The sequence below is a fragment of the Chenopodium album genome, chromosome 24 (assembly GCF_948465745.1).
Source record: "Chenopodium album chromosome 24, dcCheAlbu1.1, whole genome shotgun sequence".
NCBI classification, from domain to species: Eukaryota; Viridiplantae; Streptophyta; class Magnoliopsida; order Caryophyllales; family Amaranthaceae; genus Chenopodium; species Chenopodium album.
The window spans coordinates 8,947,217-8,968,244 of record NC_137857.1 but is presented as its reverse complement, the minus strand read 5'-3'; the positions used below and the strand labels follow the sequence as shown (position 1 = coordinate 8,968,244).

The 21,028-nt window shown below is 33.9% G+C and overlaps 2 protein-coding genes across 4 annotated transcripts; both read left to right on the top strand.

Moving 5' to 3' along the window:
• Positions 1–359: 359 nt before the first annotated feature.
• On the top strand, positions 360–13,372 carry LOC145612021 (uncharacterized). Of its 3 annotated transcripts, XM_081667399.1 has the most exons (12): positions 360–732; positions 847–900; positions 1,363–1,659; positions 1,771–2,309; positions 3,514–3,585; positions 6,354–6,449; positions 7,758–7,820; positions 9,508–9,573; positions 10,401–10,529; positions 11,197–11,247; positions 11,811–11,951; positions 12,055–13,372. In XM_081667399.1, exons 1-12 carry the CDS (start codon positions 558–560, stop codon positions 13,045–13,047), a joined length of 2,676 nt encoding a protein of 891 aa, XP_081523525.1. In that variant the 5' UTR covers positions 360–557; the 3' UTR covers positions 13,048–13,372. The 3 variants fall into 3 exon arrangements, with proteins under 3 accessions (XP_081523525.1, XP_081523524.1, XP_081523526.1); XM_081667398.1 differs by having other exon boundaries at positions 1,363–2,309; XM_081667400.1 differs by having other exon boundaries at positions 648–732; positions 1,376–2,309.
• A 3,208-nt stretch (positions 13,373–16,580) lies between these two features.
• LOC145611559 (uncharacterized) lies at positions 16,581–20,792 on the top strand. Its single transcript, XM_081666902.1, has 10 exons — positions 16,581–17,058; positions 17,151–17,245; positions 17,643–17,710; positions 17,791–17,834; positions 17,985–18,062; positions 18,142–18,295; positions 19,738–19,890; positions 19,974–20,084; positions 20,213–20,278; positions 20,379–20,792. The coding sequence occupies exons 1-10, from the start codon at positions 16,706–16,708 to the stop codon at positions 20,478–20,480; spliced, it is 1,224 nt and encodes a 407-aa protein (XP_081523028.1). The 5' UTR covers positions 16,581–16,705; the 3' UTR covers positions 20,481–20,792.
• The last annotated feature ends 236 nt before the right edge of the window (positions 20,793–21,028 follow it).

The following is a 21,028-nucleotide window of genomic DNA, read 5'->3' as shown; positions in this document are numbered from 1 at the left end:
AACTATAAAGAAAAGGCTCCAATGTGACAAAAAACGTAGCACTAACACTACGAATGATTAATCTACTAGCATTGTCAAATGAGGCCATAAGGGCTTCAAATTACTGATTAAGTGATTAGGATTATTTCAAGAAATAACACATTTCGTTTAGTACATTAGAGTAGTTGATGTATATACTTCGTATTTTTTTTTAAGAAGAAAGAACCTACCGATCTTGAACTTCTCACAGGTCAACCCGATCCGAGTTAAATTTAAGTAGCTGATTGATGTTCAACCAAATGAGCAATGACCAGTGATTCTACCACTTAAAATAGGGATACGGACTACGGAGTCACACTCATAGGCTCATAGCTCATTGCGCAAGTCGCAAACCAAGTCCCGCCAAAATTCAACATTCTCCTTGTAAAATCATGCAAATTACTGAGAGTATCTGAAATTATATATTCCCAAAACCTTGACTGTAAAACCCTTTTCAATTTTCTAGGGTTTATCATTCCATTACCCAAAAATTGTCTGCTAAAATCAGGGCTTTTTCTACTTGATCAAATTCGAATACAATGGATAATTCCAATTCCGGAGCTCCGTCAAATGATCCAATTAGAGAATTATTTGGTCCTCCACCTCCAAGACGCCCTATTCCCAGCAATTCTTTCAATGCTCTTGTTAAAATTTTCTCTCTTTTCTCTGATCAAAACCCCTTTTCTGAGTATGCTGCTTATGCTAAAATTCCAGGTAACTTATGATTTTTAGTCATTTTGTTGCTTGATTTGATTGGTTTTGATTATTTGGGTGATTTGGGATTGTTAATTTGATTATATATTGTAATGGGTTTGTTTTAATTTGTAGAGATTCCGAGGCGGTGTCGTGATAATCTGATCGATTCGAGGCGACTAAGTTCAGGTACTTTTGTGCTATAATTTGCTATAATTAATGCTATGAGTATTTTATTTTAGTGTGTAATCGAGGGCGATTTGAATCGGGCTTACTAGAAGTGAATTCACCTTGGTTTTTGGCCTTCCTGCACTTAATTGTCGTTGAAATGCATAATTTAGGTTTGTCTAAGGTTGTGTATTATGTGTTTATTGTGCTCATCATTGTATGCATCATAGGTGTGTCAAAAGTTCTACCTGTTGCATTCATTTGTGCTCGATATATGAATTTCTCGGTCATTCTATTGTTAATGATGTGGATTTGGGTATGAACTTTATCATTTGGCATGAATGATCTAATGGTGGAGTCTTGCAAATTCTATAGAGATAAGATTTACATGGAAAGAAAATGCTGGGTGAGGATGTAAAAATATTTTATTATGAGGCTTAATTTTGACGTTATTTGTTCATTCCCTTATTTTTCTGGTTTAAGATGATTTATGCAGTGATGTGGAACATGTTGTTGAGCCAAGAGTTGAGAAAGAAGCTTCAAATGCATTGGCTGGTTCTGATACTGTGGAGGCTCATCATTTGCCTGTTCATGATCACGAGGCAAATAACGAGGGGATTCCTGGGGAATTTTGTAAAGACATCGGTTTCAGTGGCTCGAAACTAATAAATGAGTTGGGTAGGACCGATAAAAGTAAAATCATGGAAAAACTGCCTTCTGCTGAGGAGGGCACCAGCACTGGGATGGCTGAGGTCGACAAAGTGCATGAAGATTTGTCAGGTATTGAGAGAATTCTGATGGATGAATCGGATGATTTTAGTGTATTACAACTGTCAGACAAAAATATAAATTCTAATATTTTGAATGAATTTGGCTGTCTTTTGGACACAGATGTTTTTATTAATAATTCTGTGATAGCTGAAAGCAGAAATAGTGCAAAAGTGACTGTTGATAGGAATATGAAGGGAGATGGGGCTGAGGAGGAGAAACGAAAGCATGTGGAAGTAAGAACATCAACTTCTGGAGGTGATGAAGCAAAATCTCATACTCATCTGTCTGTGGTTAGAGAGATATCTGACTGTCGAGAGGTTGGGATCCAACATGTTGGTATGTGTCCTGGAGAGGCTCAGATGCCTCAGGAAAAGCAGAGAAAAGCTCCTCAAGGTTTATCTCAATCTGAAAATCCTACTTTTGCTGCACCAAAAAGTAACAATACAGGAGGAACAATCTCAGATAGCATTAAGACGAGGAATAAATCTAGTGCTGTTACTAAGGGAAAAATAAAGAAGGTTAAGAAGACATCTGCGAAGGATGTCAATTCAGGAAAAAGTAAGATTTTATCTATAGATAGTGGGACTTCCTACAACATGAGTTCTGGTGGTGGTGATCCAGTTGTATATGGTAATACTGGAAAATCTACTACAAGGAAGGTATTGTCTTCTTTTTGGATTTAAATATGTAATTCATTAAATAAGTTTGATGTTTTGTTCAAAAGTTGTGAATCTCTTGGAATAATTTAATATTGCTATCTCTTGGAATAAATTCTGTTTCTAATTATTTTCATGGATCGGAGAGGTGCCCATTGTGGCTTTCCACTTCACTCATTCTTGACGGTTGGTACTAGCATATAAACTCTTGTTTCTTTCTGGAAGAAAAGAGGCTGCTGGTGACACTTGACTGTGTGTACTTCCACGTCTGACCTTCCTTCTATATCAAATATAATCTGTTTTGAAGTCCTCTTAATTTTATTCTTTTTCCTCTTCTCTATAGAGTTGAATTTGAGAATCTTTTGCTTTTGATGGTAGAATCTTCCTTGATCTCCAAATCTTGAGAGTTGTATGACTGTATGAGGTTAATTTTGTATATGACATTTCGCTACTTTTGCAAGCTTTCCAATAATAACTATTTTCTCAACTGGATATGTAGAAGACATGTATAAATTAGGATAAAGCTTATATTATTATTTACAAAGTATTCGATGTGTGTAAAAATTTGTTTTCTTTCTTTCCATGGAGTTCTATTTATCAGAAGTTTGGAACATTATCTATATTGATACATACTTTGTAAAAGAGGTAGGAATTGTGAAGCAGCAGCTTCTCATTAATTGTCAATTCTCTTCATTTTTTTTAATAAAGAAATTCAACATTTGGTTGAGAGGTTCTGTGTAGCTAATTTAACAGTACCTTAGATTAAATTTAAACTTATGTTTGTTGAAAAATAAAAGACTGAATCATGTGTTTACTTAACTTTAATTGTTTATAAAATAAAACTGTTTTAATCCTACTTCATATATTCTCTCTTGAAAATTTCACCAGATTATACTATCCTAAACCATTCCAGTTTTTAATTGGTCTATGAAAGATATAAAAGAGCACATTGATCTTAAGTAACCATACAAATGAAAATGTATAAACCATATAAAGTTTTCTTCTCACATTTTAATTACATTCTCCTTATTCTTAGGTGGGTAGTTCTAGTGTTCTACCTTATTTCCGCTTCCGTATGTATTATCTTCTGATGTTGGTGAATTACGAGAAAGATTATGTCTTTTGATGACCACTATGTTTGGATTCAATATAAATTTATGATACTTTAAGTGCTTAATTTTGTTGAAATTCTACTTTCCTTTGTTAGGTTGGAAATAATCGGCCCAAGAGTTGTGCAAAGATTTATTACTCTCGCCAGGAGTTACTAAATATTTGGAAGGTAGGTGTGCAGTGTGGCTATGTTTGATAAGCATGTTCTGTTTGATTGGTCCTATTCAATGGTTCTACTTTGCATGTTCAATAATTTTATATGTCTACTGTGGATTGTTGTATTGGTTCTTTAATTTGAGCTTAATAAGAGTAGCATTGAGAAGACATGTGCACTTATTTGGAAGTCAACTACTTGTTGTCTTCTTTCATTCGTTCTTATATCAACTTCAAACATAAAAATTATTAAGCCAAAGTTTGTGCTGACAAGTGACAAATCTTAAGCTTGTTGATGTATCCTACTCTTGGTTTGTTTGGACTAGTTAGTGGTAAGTCAACATAACCTGGAAATTATTCCTCCTGTTATTAAAGTGCCAATGCTTTATTCGATGTCACTGCTATTATAATATGGCTTTAGATATCAAAAGTTGCGAATGATGTAAGTTATATGGAGTATAATGGATATCATACTAGTTATACTCACTCTAGTCATATTAATTTTGAAAATTAGCAACTGATAATGAAAACTAAGTCTGGTTTTCAAACTTGTTTTAATAAAAAAAATCTGAATTAAAACTTACAATAATAACAAACCAGCTGTCTAGTGTTACATTTATTTTCTTTTCTTTTTTTATTTATTAGCTGTTCTTTTTTTTTTTTTTTATTTCTTTTATTACTTATTGCAAAGTATATGTATTTAAAGTTATATCTCTTAGTATAAATGTACCTTGTAAGGATGAGATGAATGCTAGATTTACAAATTTTCCTATATAGTTCAGGCTTGAATATAATAATACTTAAAGTAGAAGGAGCAATTTACTGTCCAAATAAAAGAGAATAGGGTAAGAGAGCCATTGGGGAAAGGGTTACTAAAGTGTGTACAACATGTAGGATACACAAACACTTAACCCAACACGTGTGTCTGGACGCGGCTTTGGATACACGACAATGTCATAGACATGCCAAAAAAACCATGTCCCTTTTTTATTTTAAAATATTTTTAAACACTTGGACACGAAAGTGTACTATGATATGACTTGTTTTGTCTTTTAGCACACCTCATCTTTGGAACTCTCTCTCTCTCTCTCTCTCTCTCTCTCTCTCTCTCCCTCCCTCCCTCTCTCTTTATTTAGGAGAGAATGTGAGAGTCATGGGTGTTTTCATAGCTTATTTTTAGAAATACAAAATGGAGGTGGACGAAAGCAACGAGGTGTTGTTCGCTAATTAATAGAGTGAGGGGAGTGGAGGAGGAGATTAAGCCAAAAGAGTGTGTTGAAAAATTGTTAAGTGAGATCGTTGATTTCGATGTACTTTATTAGTTTATGCAATAGTTTGTGATCCGAGAAGAGGGAAAAGTGGGGATAGAAAGAAAGAAAATGAGGAAAGAATTAATGTGTGCAAGTAGTTTATGCTAATTCAGTTTATAAAAATTATACTTCCTCTGTTTCGGCATTGCGTTGAACGAAAGTCAAGTTAGTCTTTTGGTTTTTAATTGCAATATTGAAAAAATTGCACTATTCACACACACTTGTGGGGTTTTGTTAGATCCCTCTCGATATACAGTTCCACAGTATGATTTTTTTTTCAATTTTATTTTTTATTTATAATTCTTGGTTAAGTATAATAAATGATATTGATGGTGTAATGTGTGCATTGGCAAGCATGAAAACTCTAACATTGTAATTAAAAAAGTATGGAGGAAGTACTATCTGGATTTTTGATTTTAAGACCAAGTCCTTTAATTTTGTTTATGCGATGCAATTTGTCTAGCGATTTGTTGAATAAATTTTCAGATTCCTATTTATTTTTTTTACATTTATAATGTGAGTTGTCTTATGGCTGTACCCGTGACCCATAATTTGAGATTAATGTTTTTTCCATATCCTTTTTATACTTGTACGGGTGTCCATAGCCGATCTCATTCATTCTAAGTGTACACACCTGACACCTGTGGCCAGTGGGATATTGCTGAGTTAAGGGTAGCAAGAACATCACTTAATTACAATTTTGGGTTGTTAGTCCATTCAATGCATTAGGATAATTATTTCAAATCCTCACCTTATGCTCTTTTTCTTTGGATAATTAAGCTTCATTCACCTGTGTGATATAAGGCTAGTTAGAAGTTTTGGGTGCTTACCACTCATATATGTATTGTAATATGGTAAGGGGAGAACTGTTTGTTCTCACTCCATCAGCTAGCCACCTTGTTTAGCATAGTGTTTAGAATTTCTGAAGTGCGTCAGGCTTGCCTTTGCTAAGTTTTCTATGCTCTTATTGGTGGCTTTGTTGGGATTTGAAATGTGGCAATATTGTAGGTCTCACTGATGGATAGAAAAGTTACTAGGATTTTTTAAGTAGGGTTTTTGTCTGTACTGTGTCTGTGGAGTGTGGATACTCTGGGTAGAGCTTGAATACCTTGCTTCTCTTTGGTGTCTGTTGACATGTTGCAAGGACTTTTCTTTGACCTGTTCGGCTGTCCCATTTAAGTTCTAGTTTGATCAGTGGTATTGTATCTCTTTACTGGCTTTAATCTTATCATTGATTTTTAGTTTGATAAATTTAATTCATGTCTAAATTCTGAAAAAAAAGTATTCTTTAATATTTGTTGCATTTGAAACCAGTTTGTTTTTGGTTTCTTGTTTGTTTCATAGTCATTATAGATTGTTGCCAGCTGATATTTTGTTCCAAGTCTTTGTCCTTCTCTGAAATGAGTCAGCTGAGATATATCCTTACAAAATTCTTAGTTTATCTTATGATATCTTTTACTTGATTTTCTTGAAGATGACATCTGTTCCTGAGGATGTCCTGAAAATTGTACAAGAAATTGATGCTGAGGTACATCGTAAATACCAGGATTCTGCCGCTGGAAAAAAGACTGTGAGTTGTATCTGGCTGTTCTGATTGTTTTTCCCTTTGTGTGCTCTAATGTGATTGCTTGATCCTTTTTTTTTTGGCTACATTATAGTTGAATGATCATATTACTATGATCCTCTTCCTCACTAAGCTTAGTATGATTATATGTGAATTGGATGGAACTCATTTTGCATCGCTCTGCAGTAAATATTTCCAAATTAGTCTTTGTGAATTATTGTCTGCGTTACTTGTATGCTTATAGTGTCATTTCTTTCATATAATTAGTAGCGCTATCTATGGAATGTTGAAATTAAAAAAGTAGGTATCATCTATTTGGACTATTTGGTCTTTGTGAAGGCAAGGGCAACTGACAAGACTTTTTTGCTTTTCCTTGAAAAATGCTTTGTTTTTCACATTAGGGTTCTTGTGTCAAGGAACGGTGGATTCTCCGATAATAGATGTTAGTGTTTGTTTCCTTTGGCAGTGTTTTGTTTGGGCTTCTCCATGGTGGAATATAAAAAGAGATTAGGGCCATTAGGCTTATAATTGATGTGGAAAAACAAACTATTGTCAATAATTGCCACTTCTCCTTTAACTTAATATTTTTTAATAGTTTCACTTGGAAAAGCACAGATAAACAAGCCATAGCTATAAATCATACTTCATATTTTTTTTTGTTAATATGTACTACTCCCTCCGTCCCCTTTTGATAGTCCCTTATGGGCATTTTTCACGGGAATTAATAAACATAGTTAAAGTACATTGATAAAGTAAATTGACATTGGGTATGCAAAAAAGTAGAGAGAGAAAGTAATAAAAGTACATGGGAAAATAAAATTTACATGGGAAATTTAAATTTGCACAAATATTGTTGCAAATTGGAGGGAATTTTGGTAAAAAATTAATATTAATGGTTGTTGGAAAAAGCAAACAGGGTGAATATTTTGGGACTAAAATTTGCCCATAAGGGACTAGCAAAAGGGGACGGAGGGAGTACTACCTCCGTTTCCAAAGTTCCCATAACATTAACTATTTGCACACAAATTAAGGCATTTAGATTTGTTCCTCCCATCTCTTCAAAGTCCACCGCAGGGAAGGTTTTTCAGTTTTTATATCTCCACCTCAAATTTCACATCTTATTATTTTATTTTGTTTTGCTCTTATATTGCACCCCCCCCCCCCCCCCCTCTCTTGTCGTTGTTGACTCTTTGTTCTCTTTGTTGTTGTTGTGTAAATGCTTTCATCACTCATGTTTTACACTTCCTCCTAGCCTATTAAAAGCTCTTTTTTTTTTTTTTTTTTTTTTTTGGTTATGTTGATCATTTATAACAGGATGCTGGCAGTGCTAAGAAGAAAAACCCAGGTCCTCCAGAGAATAAAATGGCTGAAGAAGAGGTAAAGAAATGGTGTCATTCATTTATGTATGACAGGATATACTAATTATTTTTGTTGATGCTCTTTAGTTTTGTTGATGCTGTTAGTTCTAAATTTATCCATTTTCTGTGCCTTTCTGAAGGGTCCAGTTTTGATTTTCATAATGACCTTTATCTTTCTGCCACATTTAACTTTGGCACTTTTTATTTATTTATTTATATGTGCATTATTATAGTTACTATGAAATGGAATATTAGGCTTTTTGGAACTTGGAAGTATGAACGTACGGGAAATTTAACAAATAAAATGAAACAATAATTAACAGACACCAGTAAGCTGGAAGTTAGCATAACAAAAGCTGACATGATAACTTCTGAAAGCAAACCTAATTAGAAGGTATCTGGTATAGTGGGAGTATCTTGACTATATACATTTATAAAGAGTGTATGAAGCTGACTGATTGATCTTCACCATTAGAACTCCTGGATTTGTGAAAAAGGACAATCAGTGAATCTATCAAAGCCTTAATCCCATAAGTAAGGTTGTCTACATGAACCAAAAGTGATTATTCCGTATAATTATCCACAAAAAAAAAAAGTTCCTCCATACCTTACGTTCAAATACCTCATTCTCATGCAAATCCATATGCTTCATATCCTTCCTAACTCCTTCCAATTAAGTCATTTTCGATCTCCCTCTATCCTCATTTAACTTCCTCGTTTAACTCTCCATGATCCCACTCTTCCACTCTTCGTACCGGTGCACCCTGGGATCTTTGTCTTACATGCCGGAAAAACGCTGTTGGTATTCCCTTAGTTTGTCTGCAATGCTTGTAACACCCACTTTCTTGCGAATTACTTAATTTCTGATTCTATCTCTTGGAGTGTTCTTGCACATCCATCTTAGCATGTGCATTTCCATAACCTTAATGTGCTCCTTAGAAGCCAGGTGCATGTAAAAGGACAAGAACTGATAATTGTATATTTTATAGCTAGCATATTATGTGATATTATTTGTTTTTTGAATAAAATTGGATTTGTTGCTGATCAAACAAAGATGTGGGAGCCAGGTGCATGAAATTTAGCTCTTCGAAATTGGGGACATGAAGACCTTCCCACTGCCCTTCCTCATCCCAACTCTTCCCTGGTTTTCTTCTATTCAAGCTTGAGTGTCTGAAATGATCTAATTAATACGGAGTAGAGTTTTAAACCCCAATTTGAGGGTGGTCAGAGAGACGAAGACCCAATATAACAGCTATCCTGGAGATGAATTGAATCTGTTCCCCAAATGTGCATGGATTAAACTATTCTGTTTTAGATGCAGTTTTATACATATTGCTTGGAAACATTTAGGTTTCTTTTTGATCTGTTTTGTATGGTGTTGTTTGGGGTTTGGAGTACACCTAAGTACCTAACCAGTCAATAATCTTTGTTTTATAAAATTGTTTTGAGGGGTTTACCATCCAAAACCTCATTGATACATAGGTAGGGGAGTTCAACTTCAAATTACAATTGGGGCACTTAAAAAACGGAGGGAGTGCTTTTTTCTACGAACTTGTGTCTTAAGATGATTTGTTGAATTTAAGTTGTAACTTACATTTTGTTTTTGATGTATTGGGCTGATTTGTTTGCAGCATCCATATTTGACGACTTGGCATTGTTTGCGACATTTGCTAACATTTTTCATCTTGGTATTACCATCTATTCAGGGCTCAAGCATCCCAAAGAATAAAAAACGAGGCTCTTCTTCAGAGGCAAAGAAGGAAAAGAAAAGGGTTTCATTTATTTTGTTTTATTTTATATATTCTCTTTTATATTTTTCTAACATTGGATGAAGTAGTCAAGAAAAGCCTTTGTATCTATGGGGCTTTAGCTTGTCTACTTGCATCGATCTAATATTGCAACAATAGAATTTACAAGAAATCATGCAAAGCAGATTTTGGAGAAACCTAATATTTTAAGATGACTTTTTCTACAATCAATTATTTGCCATTTCAAAAAGTCACCATGAGGGAGTTTGGGGAGGTATCTTTCAATAGAAGATATGGTGGTTCTTACTGAGATATGGTCTGTGGTTGGATATCTGTTAGAAGCATTGTTCCTAGCTCCTCCAAGGGCTCATCTCAAGAGTTGTGTTTTTCTGGATTGTCCTGTTCAGACGTAATTAATGACTGGAGTTTTCTTCATTTGCTTTCCGAGTCTCCAAATGGTTCCTTATTATAGTGCATTTTCCTGTAGTGACTAAATGCTACTAAGAATTATTACATGTTGTAGGGACACAATCAGGTGTCTACACATGTATTTCACATTCTAGATGCTGTTAATTGAGTTTTCTCATTTGCAGCTTTAATAAAATGAAGTACCGAACTTCTATCTTGCATCCCACAGTGATTTGCTTCAATATCTGTTATGGAACTTAGTAATTAATGATCATATCTTTATCAAATTTACTAATTTCTCTTGATCAATAAGTTTATGTTTCTTGTTTGAAAGTAATAAACAGAATTTTTTGTGCCTGTTGCTTCATTTTAAAAGTTTTGTTTTGCTGCAGTAATTTAACTTTTGAGGTAACACATTCTTTTTTGCTAATCTAATTCTACAGCAGAATAAAAGGAAGAAACGAGCAGAAATGGATAAGAAACATGGTGTCAAGAGATTAAAACTTACTACTATCGTGAAACCAAAAATTATTGCACCCTGTCGCCATTATCTCTTGGGAAGATGCCAAGAGGTGGTTATATATTATTATTTGAGTTTTTTTTTTTTTTTTTTTTTTTTTTTTTTTTTTTTTTTTTTCTTTTCCTCTTCCTGTTCAATTATGTTTTGAAATTAAATTGATGGATTATTTATTTCACATTCGAATCATCAGCATGTAGCTATGTGTTTTATTTTGTTTACTGCATTTGGTGGATTATATAATTTTCACTATCAGAATTGATTTTAAGTTGTATATATTGTATTTTCTGTCTTGTGCTATTCATGTGATGTTGCACCTTCTTTTTAGCATTTTATGTACCATCTCATGAGATTGCTTTTCATATAGCTGTTTACGGCTCAATGGTCTACAGTTCTCTTGTCTTTTGATTTAATTGTTCTTCTTGCGTAAGTCCAGTAATTGATCACATGTTTTGCAAAATTTAGTATATTGTGGAAGGTGGGATTTGATGATACTATGGAACAAATTTATGTAATATATGAAAAAATGCGTATGTCATGATATCTAACAAATACTATGTAATTTGTACTTTGGATTCTCTAGTCTTTAGCCAAGTTTTATCTTTTACCTAAGGGCATTTAAAGTCTGGTTATATTATTCGGTAGTGTTTCCTTGCTGTTTTGAGTAAATAGTTTTTTATATATTATAATAGGTTTCTCATATATGCCTTTTCTATTTTCAGGGTGAGAAATGCAAGTTTTCACATGATGTGATACCACTGACAAAATCCCAGGTACAATAATTGAACACTTCTGAGGATTAACTGATAAGTGTTATTGTCTACATACATAATAGCTGTCATATTAATCACTTTGTTATGTCTATTTAATGTTCATTTTGTTCACCTTAGTGAAGGTTTCCATACATGGTTAGCAAAAACTTGTATGCTATTATAAATGTATAGGAGCACCCTCAGGGATAGAATTCAAAATGAGGATTGTTGGTGTAAGGTTGTTGCTGTGAGGCTAAGATAAGAATGAACCTACTGTGTTGATATTTGATCATGGTAGAAAAAGATCAGGTCTAGATGAATAATCAATTTCTGCTCACATAGAAATGAAAGTTTTCCAGCTAAGAACTGGATTCTTCTTCATGCACTATAGTTTTCATACCATTGACCTAATGCCTCTTATAAGGCTCATGGAGAGGAGGGAATGAGGGATATAGCCTTGTCATGTACGTGAAAGATATTCGTTTGTGTCATTACTTATTTTTGTCAGATTTGTTGCATGGACTTTTCTATTTGCTCTACTCTCTTTCTCTAGGGCTCATCGCCTTGTTCACTTTGTGCTACAGCCATGCTGTCATTTTGCACGTCAAGCTTGCATGAAGGGGGATGATTGTCCATTTGATCATCAATTATCCAATTATCCATGTAACAGCTATGTGTCTAAAGGTTCTTGTAGCAGAGGTGATAGCTGTTCTTTTTCACACAAGGTATATTCAATTATTCATGCATCTTACTGTCTGGTCTTTAAAACCAGCTGTTTTACTTGCTGAAAAATATTTATCTACATTTAATTGACTCGTGTTTCATCAGATTCCAGCTAAGGAAGTCGCAGAAACTGCTGCAGCAGTTTCCAACTTTGGGACTACTATTCCAGACAAACTTGACAAGTCCTATTCTAAACAGCAGCTTGATGCTAATGCGTCCTTCTCTTCTGGTGTTGCGACCCTCAAGAATCTGAAGGAGAATATAGCAACTCAAGCCAGTCTGCCAAGAAAGGCACCAAAAGGTTTAAGCTTTCTTTCACCTGGAAAATCGTCACTGAATGATTCTGGTAAGCTTAAAGAAATCGATTTATCCCAGAAAAGTGGCAGTGCTACTGGAAAGGATTTGACTGATACCCCTGCTTTAGACACACCACAAGGAAAGGATTTTATCTCATTTTTGAGACACTCAGTTGGAAGTTCAGAGGATAAAAAACAAGCTAACCCCTCACATCATCGGGATAATTCTAGATTTTATTCATTTGGACAGTCGGAGAATGTGAACCCATCTCACAAAAGCAATGATCCTTCTGCTACTAGTAATCAGCTGAACAAGGGAATGTCAAGCAGAGTGCTAAGTGTTTGTGGGATGCCTGAGGTTAACCCAGCTCCAATGAGCCCCAAGCAAATTAGTGTTCCGTCTTCTGGTGGATTTGCATATGATAATTATGCTGCCAAATCACAAGCTACCTTGTCTAATAACGGGCATCTGGATTCCCAGATTAGAGAAAACGAAAGTGCAAATGGATCTGAGAAGGCAGTACAACTGAAGCTTTGGGGTTCTCCAGCTTCTTCAGGTCAATCCCCAATCAAGGTTGGAGTTAAAAACACACCAAGCACAGCTCAAAGGGCCCTCTTATCCACGCTCTCATTTGCGTCAAAATATGGATCTGGGATAAAAATGACTTCAGCAAGTTCTGCAAAGGAGGTCACAAAGAATGAAAGGACTAGTAGTGGTAGTGGATGCATACAGGACGAACCGTCAAAAGCTTCAGCAATTTTGGAGTTCTTGTATAGTGGAAGCAATAAAGAGGAGCAATAGAACACTTCGTAACCTCCAAGGCTCCATGGTATTAGTCTATGAATTTTTTTTGAGAACACATAGCCTTTAACTTGTAAATGTTTGAAAAGAATTATGTTAGCGAGCAGCAAACCTTATACAGTACTAATTTAAGTGACATAAACCTTGAGATGTGAAGTTTAGGTCAAAGATTTTGCCAATTAGCTCACAAACCATGACACTCTATCTCTCTCGAGTTTGAAGATTTTACTTCATTCGCTTTTTTTTTTTTGGCATTAGGTGACTAATAGTTAGCCATTTAGCCTTGCGTTGGAATAACATCAAGTATATTCTTCTCACTGTGAAATCATTCATGTACCAATTGTACTTGTATATATGCATGATATAATATTAATAAGATATTATTCAAAAATTATATAGTGATAATAAGATGTGTTTGTGAAATAAAATCATATGCACAAAGGCTAGGGCCACCCAACATAATAAGCAGTGTAAAACCTTGAGCACATGTACAAACTTTGAGTCTGACACAACAAGCCATAACTTAGCTGTTCTACTTGATCTAACGTAGGGACATTTACAATTATATGTCCCATCTCAAATAAAATGTCATAATTACTGATGAATTTTAGTTATTTGTCATATTATTCATACTTTCTCGCAATAACAAACTTATCCAAAATAGATGTCATTACTTATTATGGTTATTTGTCAATATATTCATACTTCCTCACTCTTTTTATCTCATCTATAATAAATGTGTGATGATATCTATTTTTATAGGTAGGTGTGTCGGTGTAAGTGTTTTAAGAGTGAGACTATTTAGTTAACGTTATGTTTCAAGGGTTTGGATACCAAGTTCGTTAAAGTCATGCGGTGGTATTCAAAATTTGGAATCATATCTTATTCTAACCGCCCTTCTCTCTTGGATTCTCCAAATTCAATTTTTCTAGATTATAATGTAGTCAATTTACCAATTTTATCAACAATTTTTTATTTTAGTTTTTTTAATCAATCTTTTTAATTTTATTTATGTTATGATCATTAGTTTCAATAAATCTATAGCGTTGTGGTGACTGCCCCCTATAGTGGGATTAGCTGATTGAGTATATTAAGTTGAATTTAGATTTGGTTCTGTAATGTAAATTTGCTTCTTTGAATTTGAAAATTAAATTATGTGGGATCACAATTGCAACAAGTTCCAAATGCTTGTATTCAATTACGTAGTAGATGAATCAAATGACAGGCATCCTAATAGTTACAACAAATCGCTAGACTATGTATTGAATGTTAATACACCGTTCTATTGTTAAGTACCCTTATAACTTATATTTATAAACGGTATAATCCAAACGGAGTAGTAATTCTGCTGATTTACTGGCTAACCCTGTGCTACTTACAAATAAAAATGCATCTTTATCAAATTAAATGACTTGTTAAGCTGACAATTAATTGTAAATTTGTTTGTTACCTACAAGTATTAACTAAATGCTGAGTGGCCACCTCTTCACTAATTCGATCTGATTTACACAATCAATGCCTGACAGATCCTAATTAATCGTAGGACCTTATTTTTAATTAAATCAATTTATACTTGGTATTAGATTGCTTGATCTCATCAATTTTATGTTGTCCTTTCCATTTTTTTTAATGGTAATTATTTTTCTAAGACAGGGCATGTCAATCAATATATCCCCACTAGATATGGAGGGAATCGGTTTACAATATTATACAAAAAAAAAATGGTTATTAATACTAGCTTAATTAGTAGGAATGTTGATGATATAGCCCATATAGGATCATATTTTGGTTGGAGTAGTTCGCAATAAAGTTTATTCGTTTCTAAAAGTTCGGCTCATTTATACTTTGTTTGTTTGTTTTTTTTTTTCCTTTTTTAAAAAAGTCTCTATTTTTACCCATTTTATCTCACTAATTTACATTTTTTTTTTATATATATACACTCTCTTTTACTTTATCTACCTTGTTCTTACAATCTTACATATCTTTTTAACCCTATGCTCTCTATTCATTTTTCTTTCCTATACCCTCTGACTTTTTCCATGCATTTTTAGAAACAAGATTATGCAATAATAAGTGTGTTCTCTTCACTTTATTAGACCCGAACTTATTATAATTTGTTAAAATGATTACACCTTATTGTAAACTTATAATGTAAGGTGAAGAGAACATGCCATAAAAGAATCAAACTTTTGGAAACGAAGAGAATATTTACTACACATTTTTTGAACAACTGTTATAAAAATTAAGCATTTAAGCCGCAAATCAATAACAAATTAGAGGGTGAGCTATGTGATGTGAGGATTAAAAAGAATGATTAGTGTCACCTTAAAAGAAGGTAAGTTTGTGAAGTGAACTATAACAAATGGTTATCATCACTGCCAAAAACAAGGCAAAGTAATACGTAGTTAGTAATAGTTTTCATTGTTAATCATTACATTGTCACTAGAAGGAAATTTGTGATAATTTGCATTACCTTTTTATCTGTTGATATGGTCAAAAGAGTTTGAATACTAAGTATTTTTGCACTTTCTCAATCATGTTGCTTCTTTTTCTCCTAAATTTTAGAGATTTTGGAATGAATTTCAAATGAGATATTTAACTATTATAGGAAGAAAAAAAAAATGCTTATAATTACTCCAATAGTTACCTTGTATTCTTACAATAATGTTAGGTTAGTTATATTCATTAGGACTTATTTATATTTCTTTATAATGGAGGTTTAACATGCCTTTTGGATTTGAACATTTTTTTACAAAAATCTTATTAGTATTTTCTTTTAGTTTGAAATATAAGATGATGTTTATAGCTTAGTTTCATTCATTTCGGGAAAAATAAGCTCAGACGAGTTTAAATAAGGATTAATAAGACTGTGTTCTTTTTTTTTTTTTTTTTTTGACTACGCAGAGTGTGTTGTATTTAAAGTAACTATGATAAGATGAATGCATGTGAATATAATATAAGCTAGTTTATGAGTATGTCCTTTGTTTGATGGCCATGCAATGATGCAATAGGGAGGATAAGTGGGAATCCCTATCCGTATAAACACTTTCAGTCCATCACGATTTAAATTTTAGCCTTTTAGAATTTAAGGTAAGGAAATCTATCAAATAAGCCAACACTGTCGGTAAATAGATTGTATCTTTGTATTATTGATGAAATCTGAACAACTAACTTTGCCGTATAGGTCAAGGACTCAAGGCCATTAACATAAAACAAACTGAAATTTAAATTTACTCCATTAAAAAAAAAAATTTACACTAGTAATAAATAATTAAAAACAACCAAAAGAGCAAACGACGTAAAGACGTGGAAACCATTAAAAATAACTGTCACCAAAATAAAATAAAAAAAACTGTCAGAAAAATAATTCATAAATTTCTCCCTCCAATTTATCCAACTCTCCACGTCAGATATTCCACCCCTTAGGCCCTTAATTTTTTTTATTTTTTTTTATTTTTAATTTTGACATCATCATCATTTTCATTCTTCCTCTATAAAAATCCTTAAATAATTCCTCCCAAAAATTTCTCTGTTTCATTTTCTCTCTCCTCTGTAGAAAGAGAAAGTAAACCTTCCAATCAAACCCCCAATTTGATTGATTCCATTCTTTTCTTCCCAATCTAGGGTTTCTTCTTCAATCAATTATTCATATTCAATCATGAATTCTAGCAGAAGAAATGCTTTACCTCCTTCTCTCGTTGCTAATCTTCAGCAAGTTTTGTCTTCCAGAAAAAATGTCGAACAAATTCAATCGCAAACAACTTCCGAGTTGACTCAGTCGTCTTCTACTCAAGAACAGCACCAGAAATTGGAGAAAGAGGTTGAAGAAGAAGCTCCTACTACTGCGAATGATGATGATGATGTTGTTGATGTTGCTTCTGAAGAAACGAGCTCGAAACCGGTGATTTTGGTTACGAATGGTGACGGAATTGAGTCGCCTGGTCTTGTTGTTCTTGTTGATGCGCTTGTTCGTAGTGGTCGCTTTGATGTTCACGTTTGTGCTCCTCAATTGTTAGTTCTATTTTAATCGATTTTTTGAAATTTCTTTGCGATTTTTGAGTGATTTTTGTTTGGTTTTGTTGATGAAATGGTTGTTTTTGTAGTGATAAATCTGCATCTGGACATTCGTTGACAGTTCGTGAGACGGTTGAGGTGAATTCTGCTGAAATCAGTGGCGCTACCGCTTTCGAAGTTTCTGGTAATCTTTCTTTTAGTATTGAACATTTAATAGTTTGTGAATTGTTGATGAAATTTGATTTAGTTATTGATTTTCTGGAAAAATTGATTTAGTTATTGATTTTGTGAAAAATGTGATTGGTTTGAGCAATGTTCTTGTTGATTGGAGATTAATTATGTTATGATTAATTAATAATCATGATTAATTCTGGATATTTGTCCAAAATGATTTAAACTACATTGTTGCTAGTGATAATTAACTTTTGGCCATTTTGTTGTGGATGCCCTTTAGTTTTAAGGTGCTTGATTTCCTTGGTTGTTGTTGATGAATTAAGACCTTTGAAATGTTATTTCGTAATGTATCGAATTCGATGGGTTCAGCAGCAAGAGCCTGAGTCTTTTGTTTTACACTTTCCCAGGTACACCTGCAGATTGTGTGTCATTAGCTTTATCTCAGGCATTGTTTTCTTGGTCAAAGCCTTTATTGGTATGTTTCCTGAGGTGTATCGCTTTCGTGTTAGTAATCGATTTTCTCATGTTGATGATTTAATAACTGAAATTTTTTAGGTACTAAGTGGAATTAATAGAGGATCAAGCTGTGGTCAAAACATGTGAGTATTTGGTGGAATGGTGGATTCCCATGGTTATTCCATTATGCAATGTAACAACTGGTCGTTAAATAAGATTATGTTTAACCTTTCTCTCCCCATTTTTCTGCCTTGTGTTCCAAATGTTCTCACCTGTTGGTAATGCGTGACTAGGCTGTATTCGGGGGCTATTGCTGGATCAAGAGAGGCATTGATACATGGTGTACCATCAATTTGTTTGTCATTGGACTGGTAAGTATCTTTCTTGTCGCTTTTTATTTTTCTTTGGTTGTCTTCTTTCTTCATTTTCATAAAATCAATTGTGCCGCAGGAAAAAAGATGTTAGCTTGGAAAATGATTTCAAGGATGCTGTTGAAATTTGCCTGCCATTGATAAATGCAACAATAAAAGATATTGAGAATGGGAGTTTCCCGAGAGGCTGTTTTCTTAATGTAGAGATTCCAAATTCTCCTTCCTCAAACAAGGTTTGTTGGTGCTGTGTGTCACTCTTCTTTTCTCATTTTAGTGTCTTGTAACATTTGTGTGAATTTGATATGGAACTTGTTGCATGCATTGACAAAAATTAAAGATTCATGTTTTTTTTGTGATTATTGATGGACTCCCTGTTTTCATTTTAGTTTTTGAAAAATTAACATGTCTATGTGTTGTCTTGTCTTTATATGAGAGAAAGATTTGTTTAGCATATGCTAGGTGTAGACTATGAGGCGTTAAGAAAACTGTGACTATTATTAGGGAAATTTCCTCTTGAGCTACTTGTATACTGTAATTGTTATTTGGCGTCCTGCAGTATTAAAGATATCATGACAGATAATTAGCTGTTAAGTTTTTGTAAATGTATACCATACCTGTAGATTTGGTTGTTTCAACTTACAAGATAAGTCCTAGCCTCTCATTATAAGGGTGGACAAGGCACTGCATCCACCCCTGTTCACAAACTGGGAGAGAATAGTTTATTGCAAAATCATGTATGGCTCCTTTGTTTACCTTGTTAATGCTTTTTTAGCTAGCTTGCAATAATCTCATGTATTCTGCCCCATTGGAACTGTCAAATTTTATCTTTTTGCTAAGATTTTGACTATTATGTTGTTTAAAATTATATTGAGTTACAGCGTGAATAGTGATACGGTATTAGGTTTTAAGAGCGTGATGTAGAGAGATTATGGTCAAAATTTATAAACAGTTTAGCTTATCAATGGGAATGGGATAGAGGGAATATACTTTGTTGGCTTGGAGTTTCCTATCTTTTTTGCTTGTTTTCGTTTTTTTTTTTTTTTTACAAAAAATAAATAAATTAAGTGGGTGTTTAAATAATTCACTGCAATGCACTGCGTGGAGTGACTACACACACAGTCATGAATATTTTCTTTCAAACCAAAACCAATACCTAGCTGGCTATTTTATTCAATTTTGCCATTGAGTGTTCAAGGAAGTGACTGAATTAGAGCTTCTGCATGCTAAGAGTTCCATGCTTTTGAATGTCATTAGAGGGTATATATTTAGTGGAAAATCTAAAGCCTCTGTGCTTTTAATAAATTTTGGAGTAATGAAGATCTTCTTTTCCGTTTTATATCTCATTATCATTTGTTCCGACCACATCACCAAGTTACATAGATTATTCATGTTAATTTGTTTAGGTTGTTGAGGTAGAAATATCAGGAGACAGTAAGACGTGTGAAAGGGCCCAAAGCTGGCATGAAAATTTTAGTATTTAGAGTTTTTGCAGTACTTACTATGTACCTTCTTGTGGCATAGTTATTGTGTATCATTTCCACATGGACCTGCAGTTGCACTGATTCAATTTTTAGTTAGTTGTCCATGAATGTATTATAGGCGTGTTCAAATTTTTATAAACAGTCTTGTTATTCTTGGCAACTGTATTGATTACTTTGTTTGCTGATTTTGGCAGGGTTTCAGATTAACCAGGCAGAGCCTGTGGAGGTCTAGTCTATCTTGGCGAGCCATTTCTTCCTACAAACATCCATCAGCAATGAATTTTATGGCCAATCAGCAAAGCCTTGGTATTCAGCTTGCTCAATTGGGACGAGATGCCTCAGCAGCTGTGAGTACCTTTTTTCTGAATTTTTTGCCTCACTGGATACTTTCTGAATGTGAATCCAATAATATATGTTACTTAATTTCCAGGGTGCAGCACGCCGGCTAAATACAAATAGAAAGACTGTAGAGGTTGAATCTGTTGGGGTAGCAGGTAAACCAAAAACCCAACAAACAGTTAGAAAACATTACCGTCTTGAGGTATGTAAACGTCAACAATGTACTGCCTTCTTCACCAGAAATTGCCACATTACTCTGTTCTTCTAGATCTTTTGTGTGCATACATATTGTGAATGTGTAAGTCAATACGTTCTTTGCTCAATTCGCAGTTCTTGGATGAGGAGAAGGAAGATGCCGATGATGAATTAGATTTTAAAGCAGTACAAAATGGATTTGTGAGTTCTAATCTTTAAGTCGATGACATACACTCATACACCATTTACACAGCTACACGTTATTTATTCTCTTTGGTGAAATGTGTTTTTGGAATGACAGGTTGCTATTACGCCGCTAGCCTTGTCTTCAGATCTGCAGTCAGAGATTCATTTATCTGTCTCAAATTGGCTATCATCAGTCCTTGCAGCATTGGAACAATAGCGTCTCCTTAACTCAGTACCAAGGAAAGAATATTCATACTTGCAGACGGACAGTCGACAACTCGACATCATTTGGGCTGGTTTCTTTTGCCTCCTTTTATTGAAGAAAGCACATATATTATTTGTTCATGTGCTGACTTAGATAGTTCAGTGTGAGTGATCTCTGTTGGAATTTGATTTTTTTTGTCAAATGCTTTCCTTGTGTAAACGATTATAATCATACTCTAGTCTCAGCCATTCGAATTATTTGTTGTACAGAGGTCGTTGGACCTTTTGATATAATGCACGTCAATTCTTAACATGTTTATGCTCTTTTTGGTTGTAATGATGCACAAGATCTCTGTTTACGAATACCTTAATTTGTGGAGCTTGTAACAGAGGTACCTCCTGTAAATTTCGCAAAGACGAAAGGCATTGCTTTTTTTTGGGATGTTTTGTAACTTAACATGCATTAATTCATCAGTTTGTGCCTTTCATTATCTCTTGTTTTTTTGGCTTGGTGGTTGCCACTATGGCACTATGTGTGCATTTTGTTTAGGGTAAAAATAC